Source organism: Leptinotarsa decemlineata, unplaced genomic scaffold (genome assembly GCF_025532065.1).
Source record: "Leptinotarsa decemlineata unplaced genomic scaffold, Ldec_3_MD MMD2_tig00003798_RagTag_RagTag, whole genome shotgun sequence".
NCBI classification, from domain to species: Eukaryota; Metazoa; Arthropoda; class Insecta; order Coleoptera; family Chrysomelidae; genus Leptinotarsa; species Leptinotarsa decemlineata.
Genome location: NW_027412596.1, coordinates 1,594,341 through 1,621,701, shown reverse-complemented (window position 1 = coordinate 1,621,701; position 27,361 = coordinate 1,594,341). Strand labels below are relative to the sequence as shown.

The 27,361-nt window shown below is 33.1% G+C and overlaps 1 protein-coding gene across 1 annotated transcript in view; it reads right to left on the bottom strand.

The window, feature by feature from the left end:
- The window catches only part of Bsg (immunoglobulin domain-containing protein Bsg), a 78,782-nt gene that overhangs the window by 31,121 nt on the left and 20,300 nt on the right, over positions 1 to 27,361 (bottom strand). Inside the window, exon 2 of the mRNA XM_023166212.2 lies at positions 20,740 to 20,845. Coding sequence (XP_023021980.1) covers positions 20,740 to 20,845 — 106 coding nt within the window. The remainder of the gene's footprint in view (positions 1 to 20,739; positions 20,846 to 27,361) is intronic.

Sequence of the window (27,361 nt, the reverse complement as noted above, 5' to 3'; positions counted from 1 at the left end):
TGGTGGCACAAATCACAAGAGTTTTTTTTAATTTTTGTATTGTAATGTATGTTGTAAATATTTTTGAAACTCCCCGTTTTGCATATTATATGACGTAGCTCAATTAAGACACCAGCCACTTATTGAGTAAACACCATCAAGGTGATTTTTTGTGGTTTTTTAGAAAATTGAAATAAATATAGCTCAAAAGGTGGTTGACATAAAAAATTAAAACAGATATTAAAACATATTTCTCAGTTTGAATAAATTGTTATTCTAGCAAAGTTTCATGAAAATCTGAGATGGTGGAGTTGAATTTTTGAGTCAAGAGTGTTGATTGAACGGAAGTTATTTTTTGGGAATGAAAATTTTTAATCGACGTGCCTTGTGTATTTTTACTTTTCACAATCTAAAAAATATGAAGATTGTAATGGAGAACGTTATACACGTGTAGAAAGGGCAAACATTTTAGTTTAACCCAATAAAAAAGTTACTGCGTAAATTGAAAGTATTTTTTACAAAGAATAATGCCTATCAAAAAATGAGCTAAGAAATTATACAATACTTATCTTGACGATTCGGAGACTATAATCTGCCTCCGTCTTCAGAAGTGGACAAAATTTGACTCTATATGCAGCTCTTCCTTTGCTGGTTATTTTTATTTCTCAAATTTTTCGACAGATTGTAGAAGGTAAAAATATCCAAAGAAGGCCGGTTAAAAAAAAATATGTCATTGTTCCGATGATGGGAATAATTGAATCAAGAATCAAGTAGTTTTGGTAAGAATCTTTGGGTATAAAGCTTGGAGTTCATAGCTTATCCTAGACCAATATAGGGTGCAGAAACCCCAGCCTCAGAAATTGCTTCAAATTTTACTTCATTTGGATCAATTTTCAATGTTGAAGGTGTCTAATGACATTTATTTCTAAATTGGCTTATAAATGGTTGCCTGACGAACATTTTGATATCTGAACGATTTCACACTGCAGACATACTTGCGAATTCCAAGTTTGTACAACATTTTCAAGTCAATCATTGAAACAATTGTCAATCATTGATTCAGTTAACATTCTCAATGCTTCATGGTAACTAGATCAGACTCCAAAATTGAGTAGGAATTGCAGGGCAAACTTTTTCTTAACATTTATGTCCCATAAATTATTATAAATGCAGTATAGAAACTGAAAATAACCTTTTGTGAGGTCTTATTAGATTATTTTAATAAAGATGTAATTTCTGAATTTCCTTCATTTTGGATCTTGGAATAAAAAAAAATCATTTCAATTTTTTCAGTAAATAATTCTTATACTCATTCATCCTCACAAACTTGTACCTATTCATAATATTAGTTGGAGTAGTAGGATTACCCATGTATTTCATTCTAATTCTTTCGGTCTTTTTGCTGATGATGTTTAATAAGTGGGTACCTATTGATTGACTGAAACTCTTATATTAGCATACTGAACTTAGAATCTTGAAATATGCAGGTAGGTTTTTTGTATAGCGTAAAAACGCATCAAGAAAGAGAAATCCTGATTCCTGATTAGAATGAAATACATTGGTAATCCTACTAATCCTACTCCTACTAATATTATAAATGCGTAAAGTTTGTGAGGATGGATGAATGTAATGTATGTATTTACGTTTTTACTTTTTCACGCCTAAACAGTTCAACGGATTCAAATGTAAGTTGGTATATAGATAGATCATGACCTGGAGTAACACATAGGGTTGGTTCCCACGGTAACTCGGGTAAAACAGCGGGGACAGCTTGTATTCTACAAGTGGGTACCTATTGATTGACTGACACCTTTATACATATTGACGTACAGCCGAAATTACTGAACCTAGAATCTTGAAATATGTAGATTCTTTGTATAGCGTAAATAAGCATTAAGAAAGGGAATCAGGAATTTCCACCCCAAGGGGAAAAATAGGGGTTTGAAGATTGTATTGAATTTCGTCAGTTTTGAAGTTGGAAACCTGAAGTATTGGGTTGATAAAAAATACTGTAACTATTTGTTTAAAATGGTCTTTCACGAAACTTAATGTGCCAAACCAAATTCTATGTGGACAACAACTAGTAGACTATAATAGAAAAAGATAATACTAACAGTGGGAGAGACAGTTGGAGAGTTTACAAACTAGGGCAAGATAATTATAGATCTATTCAAGGAAATTAAATTATTACTTGTTTCCTGGTTACAATAATAGATAACAGTACTCTTTCACAAGCATTAGCAAAAAAAAACAAAAAACATTCTGGTTGGATTATTTTACGTTTTAATAATAGCAGAATTGATCGTAAAGTAACGAGAAGGTACTTGAAGAAACAAATATAAATTCAATTTCAATGTTGACTTATTGAGCCATGATTTTCAACAGTTTTTTTACTCCAGAGTAAATACATAAATAACTAACTCTTCAAAATGATGTTGGATCTTCCAGAACGGATATATTTTTACTTTCACTGAGATATAGAACTGAAATTTCAAGTTATTGAGATTTTGTATTCACTCATTCTAAAAAACACCAACATTTTTTATGATCATTATACAATAAAGTCCACTTAGCGCTATTCCTACTTCATTTTGGTATTCACTCAGTTTTAACTTGTCAGACAAATGATTGTTGATATGAAGAAATTGATGATTCTACCATACAAGTCAAAATGTATTATTGGTAATTTGTATATGAATATGAATTACTTGTGAAATATTTTGTTAATGGAATATGTCTCATAACTGACAAGTTTATATTGAGAAAGGCAACATATCATCGAACTATGAATTAAATGATACCATATAATATGAAAACAAACCTATCCTACTGATTTCAGTAGCAAAAATGTTGTTTTTCAATCTTATGCATCCGCGACTGAAACACACGATCGTGTAACTGAAAGTTATCCAGTCACATGAAGTTTCGCAACTTTGTATAAACTTTCTGCTTGATTTTTTCAGTTTCTGTTTGAGCTTTACTAATATGTAATGGCTTATTTCAACAATCTATGTCTGAATGTTCATTTCGTTCGTGCTACTGTGCTCTTTTTTCTACATCAGTTATTCTGTAGCCTCTTGGTCGAGTAGCTTGTTTTGCAGACGATTTTCAAAAAACTTCCTACAAACTAATCGAGAATAGTACCTATCTTGTTCGAAGAGTAGCCAAACTTTTGATCAGATTCATGTTTGGATTGAAACAAATAGGCTCTTGTGTCAGTCAATGTGATGTTGGAAACCATAATCATTGGTACGGAACGAAATCAGTAAATAGGTGAAACAGAAACATAAAAAATATCGGAAAAGTACACCTGGAAATATAAACGGGAAAAATCTATATAAAGGAATGTTCTAAGAAAAGACCTCAAGAACTGCTTCAACAAGTCAAAGATTGAGCTCTGATGAAATATTCTCCAATATACAGGGTACCCAGTAAAAGAAATTAAGGCCAAAAAATGGGTGTAAACATTCCTCCCTATTTTCACTCAAAACTCACTCAAAAAGTTTGTTTTGCTGTGCGATTATTCCGGGCGGTTCGAGTTAGACATACCATACATTTTATTGACAAAGTTATTCTACTTTCTGAGAGATTCTGTTATTTCATTTTTTAAAAGTCATTAAAAAAAACGTATGTTATTTTACGGATTCTACCTTGTAATTTTATAGGAAACCTGGGCCCGAAATTTTTCAGTGCTATCGAATCAGTTTAAACTTAGTTAATGATCAAACTCTTTTGTAGATTATTTTCCTATGAGGGTTTTCCATAATTTTTAATAATAGTCCTTATGTTATCAAGATTGAGTCTCCTGAACAAACTCAGATTTCCTCCTTTCTCCCGGAAGGGTTGATCACCTGAAGATCTATTGATTTGTCTTGAATTTATTTCATTATGAAATTTCATTTTTGATGTTTTTGCTGGAGAAGTTCAATCATAATCATTCAATAATGGAAATAACTTGAAATACCTCGTAAAACAAAATTATAATGGATTTCCTATAGAAAGCATAGTCGTTCATCATATCTGGTGTTGTACAAAACGGGTTCGGTATGCAACCCTGCGTGCTAATTACAAGAGTTATTTTTAGATCTATGGAAAGCTGTAATTTAACTTCGGAGTAATTACATTTTTTCATTTTATATGCTCATCAATTCAGCACGAAACTGAAGGGTTTGCTGTGAGGGCAAATTCACCAGTGATATCGAGATAGAGCCAAAATCGGTACCAAATGATGGATTAGGATAGTTTTATTATTTCTTACCTATTGACTGGAAAGAGACTGTAGCCAAAATATTTATTTCCAACGGGTAAGGTACTTAATTACAGGATATTCTTAAAAAAAGAATATCCAGAAAGTATTAAAGTATTGAGAGATAAATAATTGATATCACAGGAATTGCAATTTGTATCGAAATCGACTGGGAAGGGACTGTGGCCAAGATATTTATTTCTAACGGGTAAGGAACCTTATTATAGGATATTCTTAAAAAAAATCTAGAAAGTATAAAGTATTGGGAGATGAATAATTGATATCACAGGAATTGCAATTTGTACCGAAATTTTTACAACAGATCGTGACAGACGACTCGAATGTAATTAATGTTTGTTCTTGCGGAATTTAAGTAGAACTTTATTATATTTTAGTGTGGTTCACATGTACTCAATTTAGCTCTTTTTGGTGACATTTTTCAGCCCTGTCCAAAAATTACGACCAAGGTGTCATTCGATTCGTATTTTTGCCTAGAAAGTTTAAGGAAAGGTCCGAAAACGCGCCGATAAAAATTACAAAAGTTATAAACAATTAAGTGAAAAAAATGGAGCTTTAGTTTTTTCTTAATATCTCGGAAAATTTTCAAAATTTTGGAAATTTGAAAAAAAGATTTGAAAAGATCAATGAATTTGCGTAAAAAAAGTCCCGTCTCCCGAAACTGTATCTCGATTATTTATAATTTTTACAGAGCCCTGAAAATAGAGCCAAAAGCGGGTAGTCTGGCTTTCGTGCGCCTTTCGTCACTCTGACATAAAAACAAAAAATATTATTTAAACATATCAAATGTAAATATTAAGGAATGAAAAAATTCATGTAATGTTGGGATACATCAATAAACAATAATCCGCAGTCAAAAAATTTTTATCCCAATTTTAACGTTGATTATAAATTTGTTAATTAACTTTTTCTGAATTGAAAGTTAATATAAAAATCCCTATAATTATTAAACTAAAACCCTGGCATTTTTTTCCTTTGGTGAAGTTATCCTTAATAGGCAAAAAAATAGATTACCGTTGCCAAAATAAAAAAATTGTTATTTTCTATTTTTTATTGACAATTTAAAATTATAATTAAAAAAAATACTTTACAATTTTTTTTTACATTTTTTTATTGTTTCAATGTCTCATGGCTAAAAACTAATTAATAATATTTTTTTCAAATTTTTTACAGCTATTGTTAATAAATTTATTATAAACAAATACATTGTTTATAAGCAATTCGATTTTTTTTTGCATTATGTAAATTGAAAAAAATTATGATTTTTAGAAAAAAAAAATGGTTTCTTAAAAAATTTCTGTTGTTACAAAAAAAAGTACATGTGAACTAACTAGACTATTTCTAGTGTTATGGCAAGGATCGTAGAAAGGGATTTTCGATAAGAGATATAGACAATCAATTTTGTTATGCAACAGATTACATAAAAACTAGTAAACCTGTCAAATTTTGTCCTTACATATAAATTATTTGATTAGGGCAGCAATTCTCAAACTTTTTTGTGACGGAACCCTTTTGGAAAGCGAAAGACTCTTACATAATAAGTATAATAATAGAAGATATTAAAAAAAACTAACCAATGGGAGGTATGAAACTGTTTTTTGAATTCTGTTCTTCTGGAAAATACTCCTCAAAAGATGCGCGCATCGAAGTGAGATATTGGACCAATTCTTCAAATACATCATCTTGAAACATTTCTGAACCGTTATCGCTAACAAACTCATTGAGTGACGTAAAGCTTTCTATTTCTCTCTTACCAATGCAAATAATCCACAGGCCTGAAACACTGTTAATGAATCGAAGAGGTTTTGTATTAAAGTGTATAATATTTTAAAATTCTTGCAAAGCGCTTTCGACTTTCGGCGAAAGCGCTTTGCAAAAATTTTAAAATATTATACACTTTAATACAAAACCTCTTCGATTCATTAATTCCTATAAGTGTATTCAGCTTTTCCAAATCCTTTTATTGAAACACTGTTGTCTGTTTACCTTGCAATGATAAATTTAATTCGTTCAGTTTTTTCAAGATATCCGCCATAAAAGACAGTCGGACAACTAACAGTCTTTTAAATTAAAAGAGTCATCTGAAAGAAACATTTTTAACTCGGCTCTCAGTTCAAATAGCCTTGTTGAAGTTTCACCCCCAGACAGCCATCGCACTTTTGTATGGAGCAGCAGTGTTTTATATTTGGTGCCATAATCTTCACACAATAATGAGAACAATCGGGATTGTAGTGGTTGTGGTTGGATGAAATTAATTATTTTCACCGCTTCATCCATAACTAATTTTAAATTTGACGGCATTTGCTTTATCGCAAGTGCTTGTCTATCTTTTACGTAAATAACAGGCATTACTTTTTATAATACTAATTTGTTCACTATAAAATTTGATGAATATATACAAAAATAATTAAAATTTATAGGTGTGCAAACTTTGGTAAAGTTAATATTGTTTAAAATGTATCATAATAATTTACAAAACTGATAAGGATTTCAAAAGAGCACCAAAGTAGAGTAAAACTACTACAGCTCATCATACTTTTTCCGCAAGAGTCTTCGATCTCCTCAATCTCACTCGGAATTGATTGATGCAACTAATATTCCTTTATTTTCAGTATTTTAATATTAACAAATTACAAAAAGGATTTGGAGCTTCAATAACTTTTACTTATTATATTCGATAGCAGGCTGTGCTATCATTTTCAAGGTTCTACTTGAGTATATCGTGATATTGAATTATGTATATCCGACAGACATTTATACAAAATACCTTACAGAGGTTAGTCGCGCAGATGTTTCTCAGCAGCAGGACCATGCTGAAATTATTCAAATAGATCACCTACCGACCGGTTTTGAAGTATTACCTTTCATCGGTGTAGGAAAGATCCGACCCAAACAGCAAAGTGCCTGGGGCTCGACTAATTTCAACGCGGCTAAACTGCATGTGTGAAACCTTCATCTAAAAGAAGGATTGTTAACTGCACTGCACTGCTGAGGGATAAAACCTCGAAATGGGTCTGTAGGTGATCTACTCGATCTAATTTCAGCATGGTCCTGTTGCTGAATGAACAAGAAACATTGGCTAGAGTTACCTCTGTAAGGTATCTTTCAATATCCAGCGTGGCATTAACCGGGAAAGTAGTTGTTTTCCGGCAGGCAGTTATAAGAACCTACTGTGTACGTTGTTGGGAAAGATGAATATTTCGAGGAAACGTTTTGATCTGTGAACACATATGTGCATAATAGTGCGATAATAGTGTTTAGTGTGAGCTGAGACCAACTTAAATTGTATCTATCAGAATGCTTCAAACATATTTCTGCATTGTTGGTGCATTTCTATAAATAGTTCAGATTCCAGGTTAATGTAAACTACGTTTCGTAAGTTCTAGCTTCAATTACAATATCATCTAACTGTAAAAAAAGCTACACAGTATTGCCAAGTAAATTGGGAGAAAAAGTTGAAGACCTTTAAACTAATTAAAGAGAAAGTTGAAACTATCGTCGATGTATATGGTAATCAAAATATGGTAAGTTACTGAAACAACAATACAAGTCTACGTACCTTGTGAATCATTTTTCACAAATACAACCACCAATATAATCTTTTTTCAATAAGAATATTATTTTTAAGCAAAGCCTAACGACCACTTTGGACAAATAGCCCGAAATCGGTCTGCAAGTGTACCCGTTCCTATAACTGAAAATCGATTCCAGCAGTTAATTCGCCAACAGCATATGCAGGAAATACTTCTGTGAAGATTCCTGCACTGATACCTGTTGGATATAATCCAACGCCCTTCGTGATGTTAGCCAAGGGAGAAGTTTCTGATAGGTGTCGAGACTGGCCTGAACAAATTGTTCTTTTAGTTAACTTTGTGTTTGAAGAAAATGAAATATTTTATTGCATTCACGTTAACAGCAACAAAAGCCCATTATTTGATAGTTTTATGCCTGGTTTAGTGTTTCCTAAACATATCTTACCCCTTTAAGAATAACACGAGATATTGAAAATAATATAAGAGATTGAGTATTGTGGAGTGCTGCAGGGCAAAAAATTGTGAAATCTCGGAATCCAGGTCCAGTCGATGAATCTTCATTAAAACTGTTGGATTGAATTGTTAAAAGTTGAATAAAAAAAATTTAAAAAATGCCCGATCTTAAACACAACAGTTTTCAACAAACATTTACTGAAAAATGAGGAGCAAAGAATTCAATTTAATATCTAATAAAGCCTATTTGCATAGTAACATTAATTATTGTTCATTACTGTCGTCTTCATCGAATTCATTGGATTGTAGGGGAAGGATTAGTACAGCTGTCACCACTGCATTCCAAGCAAGCTACAGTGCAATTAAATCCACTTTTCCTGCACCTCTGCATATCTGATGATATTTCCCTATCAAGTTATGTTTGAATTTGCAGATATACTCTTTTGAAGTGTCCAAAAGCGTCATCGGCAGTAGATGACAAAGCGTGCATGTAACACCAGCGTTAAAATATCATTAATATCTTTGCATTCATTTTTAAACCGCAGCAGTTTGCAAGTCCGGGTGTTTCTCGAAATTTTTTGCAAACATGTTTTTGCCACACTGGAAAAAAGCTAAAGTTCTGTCACAGCCAGTGAATGCATGTAAAAATAGAATATGCTATTTACATTGGGAGACGCGAACATCACTAGCAACCTTGATAGTTGGGAACATCGAAGAAAGGTTGGAGATTTGTTTCTCTTCTATAGATAACTTTCACGGGAGGTTTGTGAATTGGCACATATGTGGCTGCTCATCGTTTTGAGGTTCAACTCAGTATACCTCGAACTTCACTCTTTAAGAACTCTTTCATCTAGAGGACCGCGTTTACATTAGAATTGAATAAAAACTTAAGATTTATCATGTGAATTTTCAGAACTTGAATCTGAATTTCATGTTATATATAATGGGGTCAATGGAAGGTCAAAATAAATATTCATTTTCCTTTACTATGACATGCTGGACACATTTCATTCATTCACCACTGTCTTTTACTTCATTAACATGCCTTTGTTTATTTCTTAGTATGGAATCATTATATGTTGGAGATTGATTATATTTTCTGTTCTTTTTTACAGCAACCCAAATCATATTGAATTCACAGTAATAGGGGGGAAGACGTAGAAGAGTATGACCATGGGCTTCGCATATCTCGTCAATTACATATTCTTTATTCAAGTTTTCTTTTTTTATAGTATCCAATAACACTTTTTCGCAGTCTTTTTTGGAATTTCCATATTTTAATTTTTCATTAATTTAAAAATGCCTTCTTTCTTTGTGCTACTAGTGGCAATTTTGTTATCTAGACGGGAATGGTAAGCCGCATTGTCCATAAAAATAACAGAATTTGAGAAAAGATTTGGCAGCAGTTGTTCATTAAACCACTTTCCAAAAAGACTGGCGGTCATATCTACATAGATGATTGTTTTATATTTTTAGCTGAAAATAAAAGAGCATTAGGATCAACATATTTATTACTGACTGCGTGTAGAATGATCACTCTTTTACCGCGAGAACAAGGTACATTAAGAGCACTTATTGTCCATTTCATTATCAGAAACATCACGAAAAGGTCTTCACAACGCCATCTTGATTAAATAATAACAACAAGAAAACAATTTAGAAAAACACGATACTAATGCAAGCGAACGTAGGATAAACTAATGTAAATTCTAACTCAAGCCACAGCAGTATTTGTTCGACTAGATACGGCTAGCATACTCTGAGTGAGAGTTAAGAAGTTCGTTCATACGAGGTCTAATCATTATTATTATGTGCGAGGATTTATATAGTATTAACTAGTAAATTTATTATTCCCGGTATATTAGTATTTTATTAAGCTGTTAGCATTGACTTCATATAGACTATACCAGAATCAACTGTGTAAATACGTTGGGAGAGATGAATGTTTGAAACTTTATTTTGAAATATCTATTTTCCTATATAGGAAATGGTATGTATCTCTTCCCGATATAGTCTTCAGAATTATTTTGAGTAAGAACCTATTTACGTTACAATCGGAAGTGCCCCGAACTGATGTAGAAAATAATATAATATATATCTTTGATAAAATGTTGAGTTTTACTTAATAATTCATGACAAAAGTATAAATTAGTTTTTAATATTTATACCCGTGCTATACTAGCAAACCTGTTACGAATACAAGAACCAGAAACCTTTCAACGTACTACCAAATTGGTTTCAGTGAAGTTCATCTTACCCTTATTTAATTCTGTAATGTCCATTGAATTTTGTGTTTTGACTTCACTTTAATGAAATGAATAAAAACACCTTTGTCTAATTACCACTAGTTGATTTTATTTATACGACTGGTTCCGGGTTTGACCCCATTATCAAGTATAAAACTGAGATGTGAAGTTTGAAAACTTGGTTTCATCAGGAGTACGGACAGGAATTTGATAGACAGGTAGTTGGGCCAACCAGGATGCCAACTTGAAAAATCACCACTGAAAATTCTAGGGGCTGTTAAACTCAAGAGAGGAGACCTACAAAAATCGAGTTGCTCATTTAGGGGTATATATTTGTGGTTTCTAATTGATTTGTTAATTTCCATGGCTTCCAACAAATTCATTTTCTTCCCTTTATTACATATATATAGGATTTTGAGGTTATCTTTATCTTCTGTTTTGATTCTTGAAGATGAATAAAGATTACCTCAAAATCCTACACATATGTAATAAAAGAAAGAAAATGATTTTGTTGGAAGTCATGGAAATTAACAAATCAATTAAAAACCAGAAATATACACCCCTAAATGAGCAACTCGATTTATATAGGTCTCCTGTCTTGAGTTTAACAGTCCCTAGAATTTTCAGTGGTGAATTTTAAAGTTGGTATCCTGGTTTGCCCAACTACTTGTCTATCAAATTCCTGTCCTTAAGTGATCATGAATTACCACAAAATAAACAAGTCATCAATCACACATATTTTGACTTAACTATTGAAAATTATTATTTTTATTATTAGTAAAAAACATGTCTGGATACAGATTCTGGACTGTTTGTTTGGGGATGCTATATCGAAATTGACTTATGTTTCAACTACTTACGTTTAAATAATGTTCCCACAATGTTTCTCATAGAGTCGGAATCGTGTAAGAGTTTTAAGTAGTGCCAATCAACACACAAACCATAAAATTTCGATTATAAAAATTGACTGTTCTAAGCCAATAGAAATTGATTCAATTGGGGAATTTAATTACACAAGATATATGATTTTCTGTTCATCACCTCACAATAATTATTCGATGGAGAAAATTGAATTTGTAAAACAAAAAAAGTTTTTGGTATGACTGCTCCCGAAAACTAAATATTGGCTTCTTTTCAAATTTCTCTACTACATATTTGTAATTATAGTTATATTTAAAACAGGATATTTATAGATGGTTGAGGTATATGAGGTGTAGCTTGGCTAATTTTTACTTCGGAAATACTAGGGATCGGATGGAATTTTTTATTACAATAAAACCTACCTTAAAACGCATGAAATTCAAAGAACACGTTTGCCCAATTATGTGTTATATATAGTTCACTATGCTGAAAATGTTCCTCAATGTCGGAGACAACAATACATCTGTTAATATCGAAGCACGAGAGACAGTTTTTTTGTTCTGGTGTGGAAAAAGTGTTTTAAATATACATTTTACGCGAGAAGTTGCAATTCTACTCATCAAGGACAAACAGATAATTCATTGATGGTGCAATTCTACTCATATTCAACCCTTTCGAGCAATACTTCACAGGCTTGTACATAAAAAAATACAGTTTCTAAAATTTTGACAAATTACTTCAATTCTTTCATTTGATTGGCAACATTGTCAATCACAATAACATGAATATTTATGATAGTTTTTTTTTCTATTCAGGTCATTAAAATAAAGTATATAATTCAATGTGAACAAATCAAAGCGATAGTAAATCTCTCAAAATGTGACCCACTCTTGTTCACCTAAAATTAGGGAGTTCTTTTACCAATATATGGTTTTTCCGTTTGAATCCCTGGAAACTCAAATTCGGTTGTGTTGGTGTAATATCTAATTTGATATTATTAAGATAAACACAGTGATACCTGTTTTCAAGATAAGAGCTGAGGAGAATCAAAATGGTACCTTTCAAACTATAATGACCCAATATCTAAATTGATGGATGTAGCCGTTACTACGTGGTAGGATATCATAATGAAAAGAGAAATGAAAATTTCTATGTTTTTTACCACTTTTAATTGTAACTAACGTTACTGTAGTTTCGTCCTATATGGACATTCTCAAACTAATACAATAAAAAAAAAAGTTTATCGTAACTTCAGTTTCGTCAATATAGGACGAAACTGCAGTAACGTTAGTTACAATTAAAAGTGGTAAAAAATAAAGAAATGTTCATTTCTCTTTTCATTATGACCCAATTTTTCAATGAGTATCGCCTGTGTTATACGATCAAAAGCTTTGTTCAAATCACATAAAGTCAATAAAGTTTATTTGCACTGATCAAGACCCTCCTCTATGCCATTCACGATCTTGTAAGCAGCCTGAGTTGTGGATTTGTTTTCGAAATCCATATTGTGTTTCACTGAAATAGAATAGAAAATATACTCGCTACTTCAATATTTATACGATGATCTTTCCAATTATGGAGACAATACTAATTAGACATAAGGTATCTAAAGATGGAAACAAAGGAATAACTGGAGATTTTGAGTATGTCTGGAAAAATGCCTTCCTTGAATATTTGGTTAATAAGATTGGTTGATAGTATGACTATTTGTTCAGCAATAGCCATTCAGATCATGTATGTCACAAGAACTAGAATTTTCTAAGTTATTGATAATACCCACTACTTTCTGTGGGCATACTGGTTCCAAAAAGAATCAATTTGCGGGGGAAGGGAATGTCTTCAGCACCAAATTGTGTAAGATATTTTATCGTATCTATAGCAACAGTACAAAAGTGATCATTGAAATCACTTCTAGAAAATTCTGTTATAGCTTGAATTCTACTGCAACTATATTTTGGTGGTTCTTTGTCGTAGTTACTGCTCATGCATCCATCAGCGGTATCTCATTATGATATTGCTTGTAAAAACAAATGAGTCACTTCTCGACAAATAACATGAATACGATTATCAAGAGTTCTGATATGCAAAACAAATAAACAAATTCTGAGCAGATTGCGCGGAATGTCTCTGGAATTCTGACTAAATGTGTACGTACATACTCTTCAAAAACTCTTTGTAACAATGGTTTGGTAAATTCATATTATACATTTATTTTGTTATTTGATTTTTTGAATACCATTTTTTTGTCCTGAATATTCATCTCACTTTCAACATCAAATTTAATTTTGTGAAAATATGTGGTAGGTTTTATGGCATTTGTTATGAAAAATTGAACAACAAAGCTTGGTTTTCAAAGTGCGCCTACACTCATTAGGCAGTAAGTTATTCCGATACAATTGGACACAAAAGTTTGAAGCGGGGGAGTTCTTGTAGACGCGTTCGATATATAGTGTTTTCTGAACACCGAAATAATGAATGTGATTGAATTTTATTCTCTCTTGCTTTGATCGTTCACACACAAAATTGAAAAAATGTAATTCTTTTACATAAAATATCTTCATTTCTGAACGTTTATAATAAGGACCTAGAAAATGCGATCCACTTGAAATATTTGTGACAATATGAAATTTCATAATCAATAAATCAATAGGTATACGACTATGTTTCTTCAACCACGACTGCAACATTGTTTATATGTTAACTCTTTCAAGTATCCTGGTGCAAAATTTGAACCTTAATTTTTTGGTGTAAGAGGTATGCTGGAACAAAATATATCCCGCTTTGTAATGAGCTTATACTTCGTGGTACGTCGATTCATTTTCTTTTCCGCATCAAATAACGCACTCCTATTGGTCTTTGTCATCATCTGTTCAAGGCTGAATCACAGTAAACGAAGCGTTAGTTGTGAGTAGCAAACAATCGAAACTCGTAAAGTACGTTGTGTTTCTCCATTTGAATTTCGGTTGAAAAGCGTATTCATTTATTGTAATAACCTTTTCTGTTGTATGAAATATAATTCAGGCAAGATAGGTAAGCTACCTGTTTCATTATTTCAATTTATAAGTTTATTTTTCATTCATAATCTGTGAAAATAAACCCTGTGCAAAATTTGTTCCTCCATACAACAACACATATTTTCTTACAGAAATGGCCAAGAGATTTTTCAAGGAACACTTGCCATTTACGCTGATTGGGATGACAGAAGAGGGACTGTACAATGAAATGAACCTGGAAGTCGATGCTATGGAGGAATATGCAGATATATACCTTCTGATATTGTGTCTGAAAATGATAGTGATGGGGATAATGACTGCGAAATTACCAATGCAGAAGCTGAATTCAATTTTGATGGTGATAACATAATGCTGTCGGATAAAGAAGATGAGACACCGTTACCCATGGATACATGGGACCCAGAAGATTTGCTACCCCTATCACAGTTGAAGTCAATGGGGAAGATACAATGGTGCAAAATGGATAAAATCACTCTATCAGAAGATTTCAAAGAACCTTTCGGTGTTGCTCAAGATATCAAGGATTTGAGTAATCACCTTACACTTTTTTCTGTCAGTTTATCTTGGATGAAGACATAAACTTCAGTTCAATTCCCCAATCTGAGCGTTCAAACTATCAAATTTCATATTAGAACGATACTGTTGTCCTACTGTAATTGATAAACCTTTTTATTTCAGTGCGGTCTCGTCTGCAGTTAAACAGAATTGCCCGAATCTCTTAGATAGTTATCTTTTGCATCTGTTAACCTTTTTTGCTAATGCCATTCTAATTAAGAGTGTTTTCCCAAGTTGTTGGAAGAATGGTGTGATTATTCCTTTAGCTAAGTGCAACTCCCCTTCGGATTTTTCTGGCCTGAGGCATATCACCATCCTACATTGTCTTTCAAAAGTTGTTGAGATGATCATGAAGGACCAATTTTGCAGCTTCATAAATGATCACCAAATCATCACACCTGTACAATCCGGTTTCAGACCTCAAGACAGCACAATCATAGCTTTATTTTCCATCACCGACGACCTCTTCGGCTGTCGATGAAAGTAAATTAACTTGTTTAGTACTTCTGGATTAAAGTAAAGCATTCGACACTCTCGACTTTGATATCCTGTGCGCAGTTTCTTCGGTTTTTCTGTGAATGTGCTGTCACTGGTTAGAAATAAATCACTTATCGAACCGAACTCAAAGAGTTATGGTGGACGGTATCAGCTCAGAGACTCTGTCCGTAACAGAAGGTGTTCCTCAAGAATCCATCCTTGGTCCTAAAAAATGTAACAACTGTACTTCTCTTTTCAGTTCTCCGACATTGATTCCGCTCAAAACCTCATTAATCGTGATCTACAGACCATCTTTGATATTTCATCAGCTCATAAATTAAAGTTAAACTCGAAACAGTCGGCAGTAATGATCTTTGGAGCGAAAATATTGCGAGATATTTCTAAAAATTCTTCATATTAATTGACGTTCTGCGTCTGCATCTTTTGTAAGTGAAGCAAGGAACTTAGGCCTGTGGTTTAATTCTGAACTGCACTTTACAAAACACGCACTGCACGCAAACATCAGACGGGACCTGAATCTCCCAACCATTCGGGAGAGTATACAGACCCGAAATAGAGGAGTCTTCGAACTGGCCGAAACTCACGGAAACCCCCTAGTCAGGGCCGCGTTAGATTATGATATCGACGACCCTTCCCGCTTCAAAAGGCCTCGCATCTCCGCGAGGTGAGGTCACTGGCTAGTAACCTCAGGAAGCTACGAGTTGAACAAAGTTTCAACAAAGAACACGGCGGCGAGAACCTAGTCTCGACCGTGCAACGCACATTTCAGAGTCATAACTAAGCCTATATCACAGGCAGAGAGCACGAAAGAGTCAGGGATTTGAAATCCAACTCGATATAGCAGAAGATAGGGTTTGGTGGACTTGTGGTATTCAAACCACTGTTGACAAAGCTACTGTGTTAGAGAAACATGTCGTGATATATTTTTCAAAAAAGTTTGTGGAGATCAAATCGTGAGGTGTGGTTTATGAAACTTAAGGCAACTGTTTCCAAATTGCGTCTTACTCAACAAACAACTCAAACTAAAATTAAGTGAGACGCTAGTAATTTCGAAACTTTCATATTGCGATAGCATGCGTTACTTCAATCTGATTCCCTACGTCTTCAACGAATCCAAAAACAGTTGCCTTCGTTTTTCTTTTGGCATTCGAAAATTCGACCACATATCACCGGTCATGAAGGAATCAGGTTGGCTGTAACTAGAGACACTCAGGACACTGCACTCACAAACACCCACAAAGTCTTGAACACCGGAATGCTACATTAATTCTCAAATATTAACAGCTTTTCCACTAGAAACAGGTATGTACTGGTCATTCCTGAATACAGGTCTTCTGTATTTACTAGCAACTTCTCATACAACGCAGCTAAATTCTACAACCTCCTGCTCAGTGAATTAAGATCCTACACGTTGAAAAATTTGCTGACCATGGCTCACTCGTTTACGCAAAAGATTTTGTGAGCGAATATTTATTTTTTGAAATTATATGGTTTGTCAATGGTTTCTTACAATTACAGTAATATAGGGAGCTAATCACTGTTATAATCATAAAATTAAATCTGTGAATTTGCAGGTATGCAAAGTTTAAATATTCAGTAACAATCGTATTGAGCTACACAAGAGCTACCTTATTGATACAAAAAAGAAATTGCCATTTAAAATTTGAGTTAGTTATACAATCAGAAGATAAAACAAAAGTGGATAACACACAATTTTAGACGATTTAGCAATGATATGGAAATTAATCCACTTTTAAAGCAGTGTATTGATACACCCATGGTGGGTTTTGTAAGAATTGACATAGTTACCACAAGATTACACTGCTGGTAACGATGTATTTTTTGTTTCAAGGAAAACAAGAAATACTGATTTTGTTATATTGAAGATATTAAATTTAATTCGTTGTCAATGTTTATTCCGTCACCTCTTGTTGCTGAACAATGACACATATTTCGAAATACTACAATCAAGATGAAAGTAGTAAGAATCAAAACCACTTAAAGAGATTTTTTAAATATAGATGTAAGAATTGAACCCACTTACACGTTGTTTAAAATTTCAACGATAAATTCATGTACTTCATCGATGTCATAAAGGATAACGAAATGCAGAAAGTAAAACGGTCCGGATTGTGTTCATTTCAAAACAGTAATTTTGTTTAAGAGATATCAAAATAAGTTCAAGTTTCTTCAGAGAGAAAATTTTTGCAGGTGCTTTTCGTGTCTCCCACAAGACCTTGCCTTTTTACTTCTCAAGTTCAGTGAGGGATTATAGTCTACAATGATCACTAACACCGTGAGAGTCGAAATGAGGATGAGATTTGAAAGGTTGAACTGGAACCACTGGTGGGGAATAAATCTGAAATTTTCATTTTAATTTTTCAATTTTATTTGTTACTTTTAGAGAATTCAAATCATATTCCATATTAGACAATAGAAGTCCGAACTAGTAAAATTCACCATGAATCATTGTCAACCTCTTTCAAAGAAATTGGCCTGTTTATATAACACAAATTAGGTACAAATTGGCTGAAATTTTTTTTATTGCAAACTGGCTAATAATAAAGAAATGGCGAAACAAAAGCATGGAACTTCTCAAGAATTAATACGAGTACCGAAGGCGTGGAAATTTCATCTGTTCTGTGGAAAGATAATAAAATAGTAACCCTTCTATCTTCTTTCACTGGTCAATTACCTTTATCGCAAGTAAAACATTTCGACAAAATAGAGAAGAAAACTATAGATATTCCATGCCCCAATGTACTATAGACATATGGGGGGTGTCTACACATTAAATGGTTTGATTGGTCGCTACAAAATTGCAATGCATACTAAAAACTGGTACTAGCGATTATTTTATCATTTGCTCGACATGACAAATGATAAATTCTTGATTTTTATATAAGAGAGTCAACACGGGTCGAGGGGAAAAGTATAATAAAAATAATAATTGTTTCTTACAATTTCATACAAAATAAGTCACTTACAATCAATGTACCACTTGTGCAAAATGTAGCAGATATGTTACATATATATTTGTTTAAACAAAAGCGTAATATTTAGACGTGGATTTTTTTGTTATTTTTCCCAAATTCATACCTACATATAAATTACAGAGAAAAACATTTTTTCGACGAAGAAAAAAAAATAAAAACCACCAAGAATATATCTGATTCAGTTTCGAGCAACTTAACTTCAAATTCCTCATTCCGTTGGTCTAATTAATCATCGCATCCGTGATTACTGGAAAGAAAACAGCGGTGGCGAACGTATTACCAACAGCTACAACACAATTAGATCAGTGATACATTCCTCAGTCAAAACCCTTGGGCTTAATGGGTGGAAAAATATTAGCATCACCTGCTTCATGAACAGTGTAATCCAATGTTTATCAAATACGAGATGGTTACTGGAATATTTGAAAAAGGATGAGTACACGAAAGATATCAATACTGATATTTCTAGTACGGAGGGTGCTTTAATCGAAGCTTTCGCAGAAGTTATCACGGAATTGTGGTCAGAAGATTCATCTGATAGAGCAGTGAACACAGTCTCCTTAAACAGTCAGATTCAGAGTTTTTTCCCTCGATTCATGGGTCATGCGCATCAAGACGCCCAGGAGTTCTTTCGTTATCTTTTAGAAGGTTATGACATTAATAGAATTATTGAAAAACCTAAACCGACCTTAACGGAGATTAACGAAAAGCTGAGCGACAGCGAAAAAGCACAAGAGTCATGGCTGATTCATTTGAGTACATATAACTCTAAGATTGAAGATAATTTCGTTGGTCAATTGAAATCCACGATGATGTGCACACATTGTGGACACTCATCTGTAACCTTCGATCCGTTCTGGGATTTGTCACTCCCCATACTACAAAGAACTGGCCAATTGAGTTTTCTCACAATGCTTGGATTTCTTCACTAGATAAGAAACTTGGGATGAACATGAAAAACCGACGTGTTCAATTTGCAAGGAAAGAAGAAAATGAACAAAGTCTCTATCGTTCCATAAGTTTCATTCATTTAAAAAAAATTCTCTAACAGAAAGATTTAGAGGTAAGTTTAATGTTGCCATCAAATTTCCTCTGGATGGATTAGATATGAACATTATACAGCAGACAATGTGTACATAATCTATATGTACTTTCGAATCACAGTGGGTCTACCTACAACGGACATTATACAGCATTCTGCAGACATCTTGATACTGGCACGTGGCACGAATATAATGATTCACACGTGTCACCAATTTCATCAAAATCGCTTTTGAGTGGAGATGCATATATCCTCTTTTATGAAAAGGAGGAAACGAGTTCGCACCTTTGAGCGTGTTGAAAAGTTATTTTTGAACTGTTAATTTTGATGTTATAATGAATTATATGTTATTATTCCTATTGCAAAAAATTCCTTTAAAAAGTTATTAGTAAGAAATAGAAACCAAAGTCGGACCTCAAAAGTGAAGACAGTTCTTGAACAAATGACAAGAATATCAATCACCTAGATCCTACATAATTGCTGATAGAGATTGCCGGAATCCTTGACGACATAGATATCAGAGGTGTAAAAAGAAGAAAATCGTCGTTTCCTTGATGGTTTTTAGAGATAGCATTACGATCAGGAGTGTAAGGTATAATGCATTAAACTCTGGGGTAAGCCCCATATTTTGTTACTGATCAGATTGATAAACATTTCTATCGAGGAAACGGATGAGAAGTATAGAACATTTAATATTTGGAATCTCTTGACGCTTTATTATCCCTTTCAAACAAACAGGCGAACATGATCCATTGTTTCAATGGGTTGCCTCCTGTGTAAGTACAAATGAGTACAATAACGAGTATTGTAAAGGCAGTACAATTTGTAATTTACTGTAGATGGCATCCAAATGAGACCAGTAACTTTTAATTGAATTCCTATTAACCGCGTCCTTGCCTACGCTAAGTCATGATCTAGTAATTTCCAACTGGGCAATATTATTTTCTTGACAAAATAAAAAAATAGCAAGAGTACATCATATTTTCAAAATGACAAGATTCTAAAACACTGGGAACGATAATTCCAAGTAGAAGGTACGCATTATGTAGCTACTGATTTAGCATATAAACCACACACTTTATTCCTCATTCGATTATGAAATCTCTATCATTATTATTTTGCAAGTTGTTGCTATTGTTGTGAATAGGACAGTTGAAAGATAACTCCAATTTTTTGAATCTCTTGAAAACACATTTCCCATATCAGAACAAAAATTCTCTTCAGAGGTTCTGATTCTACGTATAAACGCTTTGAACATTCAATAACGATGGATTCTGTTAAGGAATATGTCAACTTACCATTTAATTGTAGGAGTCTGATTATCCGAATATGAAACATTACAGGCTAGGTTGAAAGTTTTTTTTTGCAGAAAGACTACTGATGTATCGACCGGTGTAATTTGAACTGAAACAAAATAAATTGTTAAAGATGGATTATATAAGCGCAATTTGCAATAATTTTTATTTTTTTAACATAATGATCGTTATGACATCATCATGCATGAATAAAAATGTGCTCTTCCTTATTTGATTTGATTATCAATGAACTGAAACTGAAAAATTATGAAAATTAAGTCAAATTTTCAGTTCATCGAATCATTCATGTACTCGTATCCCAGTACATGAAATTATATGCAAAATGCCTCCAGAATTTCATGAAGAATTAATTCAAATAAAAAAAATGGGATATTTTCAAATGATTCCAATGAGTAGTAATTTATTGACCGCTTTGTATGAGAATAAAAAAAAATAATTAAGGAAAACAAATATATAGGGCATCTGAAATAAGAGATTCATGGGACAACCTGAAAGATAGTTGAAAATATTTATCATCAGACATAATTTTAAAGTACGAAAAATCACCCTCAAGCAGTTGTAAATAAACAATCAATAATATTATGATATCGAACTAATATATTATGTTATGTTGGGAGGGAACAAAGAGGCAGGATTTATTTCATCGGATCACAGTGGTACTATTTACAACGGGCAATACACTTCATATTGCAGGCACCCATACAGTGGCACGTGGCACGAATACACTAATTCACAGGTGTCCCCAATTTCACCAAAATCGCTTGTGAGTGAGGAGGCATATGTCCTTTTTGATGAACAGGACGAAACTAAGTCGCACCTTCAAGGTGATTTTTTTCTCCTTCTTTTTTTAATTAAATACATTCAGTGAATTGATTTGTATTTCATAGTTTTAATAAAATTTTTCATCTTGATAATTGTAAATCTAGTACATTTTTTATCTAAACTATTATATAATATAAAATGAGACATTCAGTACAAACAAATTTAATACAAAAAATGTAGAAAAGTATAATATGAAATTGAGATAAGTATAGATATAATATAAATTAGTTATACCGGAGACATGAACAAGAATAAACTGTTTTAGAAATGAACGTATCTACATAAACTTCGCAACATTTATAAACGTGATTGAATTTACAGCTTGGCTTTTGTCCAAGAGAAGAATTTTTTTTTATTTCCTTCAAGTTTAAATAATTCATTAAATAGGTTAGGTAGGTTGATAACCAGGCAATACAAGATTCTCAACAAGATGTGTGTACTGTAGGTTTGGTATAGTTTATTATGTAAAACATATTTTTACAGATAGTTAGTACCCCTAACAAATTAAAATTATTTCTTTATCAAACAATAAAGGTATCTACACCCTGACACCTTTATGAACTCGAAGATTCAATAATCTAGTCGACAAGCAACTGATTAGATAGGCCATTTCTTCTATTCCAGATGAATGCCCCACAAAGAAGAAGTTTCACGATATGAATGATGCTAGGTTAGCCTAATTGGACTTGAAACAAAAGAGTGGAATGGAAATAATTTTGTAGAAATCATCAATAAATGTATTGACAAATGTCATTGAATTCAGCGCATTTCAGCGGAAAATGACAAGCAGCTGACGTCACCTGACCTAGCCGCGATAAACTATCTGTAAGAGCATTTTTTATTTTCAGACACCGTAATTAATGAAATACGACACGAACAGAGCTAGTAAAACTTTCAAGTACTAAAACCACAAAGCGAATATGAACATTGTCCTCTGGGTCAGATAATGTCACAGTCCGGACAAAATTACTCTTGCAGGCGCAACTTCAACTGCCCATAACTTCATCATTTGTAGAGATATTTTATTTTGATAATTCTTTCACAGTTTTCTTCTATTTTGCCTGCATTTTTATAATTGTTCTATATTGGAAAAAATGAAAACTTCTCCATTTAACTGACGACCGTGAAAAGGAATAAGAAAATTGGCAAACAATTCGAAGGTTCTAAATTATTTCCTGAAGTTGCGGCAAACTGGCAATGAAATGTTTTTCATTTTTTCATGACAAACAAAAAAAAATTCATTAAAAAAATCAGCCCCGCAACTCGATGAGATACATATTTCTTTCATATTTTCAACATTTATTGAGATCTCGAAGGAATATGTCAAACTTAGATTTTTCCCGGAATATTACCTGAACTTTCGACTTTATAAGAACCTATTAAAGGTTGAAAACAACTAAGTTTGTGCTAATTGAGTTGAACTTCGCCTTTTGTTATGTCAGCAACTAGCTCTTTAATTTATTTAAATATTTGTATGTAACTACAGCTGGGTAACAATAAAGACGATTATTATTATTATTATTATTAATATGATTGTTTCTTGGTGATTTTCGATATGTATAACCGATTTAGTTCTTAATAAACAAAAGAACACCAACGAATTTATTCGATATTTTCAGTTTTTATCTACAGATTGTTTTTCTGTTGATATAATCTATTCAATATACAATTATGAAAAATTATTTTCAAAAAATTGGTTCTACAATTTTTGATATTTTCATGTCTTTCAATTCTTCGCTATCACCTGTACTATTATAATTATTAATTACAATTAATTACAATTTGTTGATATGCGTGTAAAACTGGTGACATGGAATTTTTTTTATATCTGCAGTCATTTTGCAGTTATTCGATCGGAAATGTTTTCGGAAAAGTATCGAATTCAATTTCCATTTTCATGGAACTAAAAAGAATAGTGAAAATTTCAAGAAAGAATCTTCGTTTTATCGCGAGATGAAAAAAAAAAACAGTGAAAGTATCAACAGTTCAATTTTTCCAGTTAATGATAACTACAGAGTGACGCCATAAAACCAACGTCTGTCTCATTACAGTTAATGAAACGAATCATGTGTATAATAATATATTAACTATATTTGCTTACTACTTTACAGATTTAGGAGGAGATATGCCTCGTAAAATACAGACTCTAATTAGATAAAACCTCTAATTTACACGACGATAATCATTTTAGGCGTAAACTGATATCTACCAAGGTTGATTACCTTAAAGAAAATAATTATATACTAAGTATATTCTTACGTGTAGTACAAAATTGTTAAACACATAGTTTTTCAAATTCGACATTGGAATATGATTTGATCAAACTTACAGTTTTGGTTTTTTCAGTAGGATTTTCTGAGTTGAACATTTTCCAACATTATTTCTTTACTTGTTTTATAAAAAAAAACAATTGCGATTTTTATGGATGAATAATTTTCCAGTATCTGGGATTTATTAAAAACAATTTTCATTATGATTATATTGTTAAGCCGAGTGTTGAACTTTATATGGGATTTAACGGAAATAGGACACTTTGTCCTCCTATTTCTTAATATCTTTATCGTTGATGATACTGTATATTCCACCAGAACACAACGATACAGTTGGAACATAAACACAGCCATGCTCATAAGAAAATACTACTAATACAGATGGTATCAGAGCCCAAAGATTCGTGATCCTTGACCAGGCAGCGCTGTTTAAACCCGCCATAGGTCTTAATAGTGATGTTGGGCTGAAATACGGATGCATTGTTGGACACGACTTTTCCTGAAGGACACACCTCCAATTACCCCCTTTTTGGGATCAACAGAAGAGTTTATCCACAAATATCAAAGATAAACGAAGCTCTCCAAGGCGGACCGCTGCAAAGCCATAGCTTGATATCGATCGCCGATATTCGTTGTCTATTTTTCACTCCAGCTCTCACCACAAGGTAACTATAGATGAAACAAGAGAGCAAAGACAAGGTATTCGTGATTCAACAACAGGCAGCGCTATTTCCACCTGCCATAGATGACATCAGTGGTGCTAGGCTGAACCACGTAAGTAAAAGCGAAGGCATTTTTCCCGTTATCTAGTTGCCTTGCAGTGAAAGCTGCAGTGGAAGACACGGAACGACTCATTTCGGCGGTTATTGCCAAAGCTTGACTTTGATATTCGTGGATTGAGCTTTCTGTGGATTCTACAGATGGCATCTTCATAAGAACAGGTATCATCGCTTAAACTTACTCCAGGCTGCTCTTTTTCTATACTCTTATGCAATCTACATTATCACGATCTTAAAAGCATGTTAGTGTCATATATCACTATCAGTTGTTTCATACAACTTTCCTCAGTTCTAAAGCGGTTATCGAACAAAAAGTATGAGATTTTCAAGCTGATGAAGTTCACGACTATATACAAATGTATGAAACTCGGATATTTAATCAGGTAAATGAGGTAAATACTTAAATAACGAATATGTATCCATTTCAGTATGACCTATCAATTGAAAGTCATAAATTTGATTAACGGACGTCACTGGATTATTCCGGTAGTAATGGATAGGTGAGGTTGAAATAGAACATATTCGGCGTTCCAAGTCGTACACTCTATCCTTTATTTGTAGCCTTGAAGAAGACAGAGTTTGTCGAAAGCTCGGAATAGTAAAAAAGAATTTTCTTAGCTGACTTAATACCCGCTATAGGATGTCACAGATTTTTGAGTGTACATACAAAATCGAAGATAATCTAAAAAAATAACGCCGCTCACCGTAAATCAATTGTGACGTGACCCCATGATCGCGCTCAGTTCGACGAGCGCTTCGCGACTGTTCTAGTTAGATGCCGCGTCGCTTCGATATACTTCTAGCAAATTCCTTATTCACTTCGAGAGAATTCGATTACCATATATAAACGCTACCCACACCCCGATCGAGAAATGAAGTCAAGTCAAGAGACAATGCGGTGCGGATTGAATTCAAATAAGGCGATAGACATTTGAATATTAGTTTGAAGTTCAAGGGTTCGGTTGTATTAACAGTGAAATGAAGTAAAGTTTGATTATTGTACAGTGTAGTCAATTATTGTCAAACCCACGGGAATAAAAGTATCATTTGGTAATTGAATAGAACTGGCCGATACTTGATGAAAATCCGTATTAAATTTCATTAATACAGTTTAGTTTATGATTTTCACTATAAATGGTTTTACAAAAACCGCGACACGTGTTTCGACAGGCAATAGCTTTCTCAAGCTTAATTATTTTACTGATTCAGTTCAACATCAGATCAATACTGGTGATGCCAAGATCATACGCCAACCACCGAGACAACTTTCCTTCGCAAAGCAAGACGAAGCTTCATCCATCGTTAAGGACATATTGGAGGAAGGAATGATCGAGGAACCAAACAGCTCCGGGTCATCACCTGTTGTGTTGCTGACTAAGAAAGATGAATCGAAAATATTTTGCCTTGACTATAGATGACTTAATGATGTCACCAGAAAGGACAGTTACCCTCTTCCCAAAATAGATGATACCCTGAACATCTTGGCTGAATGCTGATGGTTCTCAACATTAGATCTGAAAAGCAGGTGGCCGTTTGCCCTGAAGATAAGACTGCCTTTTCCATCGGCAATGGATTATACCAGTTCAAGTTTATGCCGTTCGGATTAAGCAATACACCCGCAACATTTGAACGCTTGTCTCGCAGAGTACACGGTACAACAGCTCCAATAGCATTCACGGTTTTTCAAATACTCATTCAAGATACGTCATTTTTTTCTTGGTTCTTCTTTCTTCCGGAAAATATATTGACAAGGTAGTTTTCTTCTATATCTGAGCGATTTTGCCACGGTTCTCTTTACTGAGTGTTTTTGTGATCCTCTCATAAACTTTATCTATTTGTATAATGTCCTTGAAACATAATCCCACAAAATAATAAACTGAACAATAAACGCAGTAATAAACATAGCGACATGATTAATCCCCGTTTTAATCCTCCAGGGAATATTCCTTTTCGACTTTATGCTTCATTTTCTCATTCTTGCGAACAAGAACTTGTGCATTTGCTAGTTTCATTTTACTGGTCTTCAAAGCGGCAACTTTCTTGGGTGATGTCTTTTTGCAATCTTAATTAACAAATAACTGTTAATCCTGTATCCTCTTTGACTCTACAGCAATTCAGTTTACAATTATTCAAAGGGTTAAAACGGACACAGAAGGGCAATCACAAATATAAAGTCTCAAAAATAAACAATCTTCAATGAATAACTGAGAACCAACATAATTTAGATTCAAATGAGTTTAATTTTGCCGATTTATAAAAAAATCTTGTCACTTACGTTTTTATTAATTTTCATATATTCAGTGCTACTAATATTATAAATGCAAATGTAAGTTTGTTACGGTTTCACGTGAAAACTACTCAACCGATAATCATGAATTTTTGTACACATGTTCTTGGAGGTATTAGAAGTAACATAGGATACTTTTTATTAAAAAAAAATAATTATTTTTTATGTAAGATAAAAAAATCGTTTGTCAAAAAAAATTCAAAATCTAGCTACTTTAATGTCATCTAGCATTCCAGTAATGAAGTTTCAACCGTAATACCGTAATACCGTCGTAATACTGAAAATAATTTCATATTAAAGTCTTTTTTCTCTTCAATGTTCCACTTTTAGATAATGTTTATGAAACCCATTCTCGCGTATCCACTTCAGTTACAAATCGATATTACTTGAAACAATATTTGTTGAATTTATAAAGTTCTATACGATAAGGTTTCGAATAGCCACAT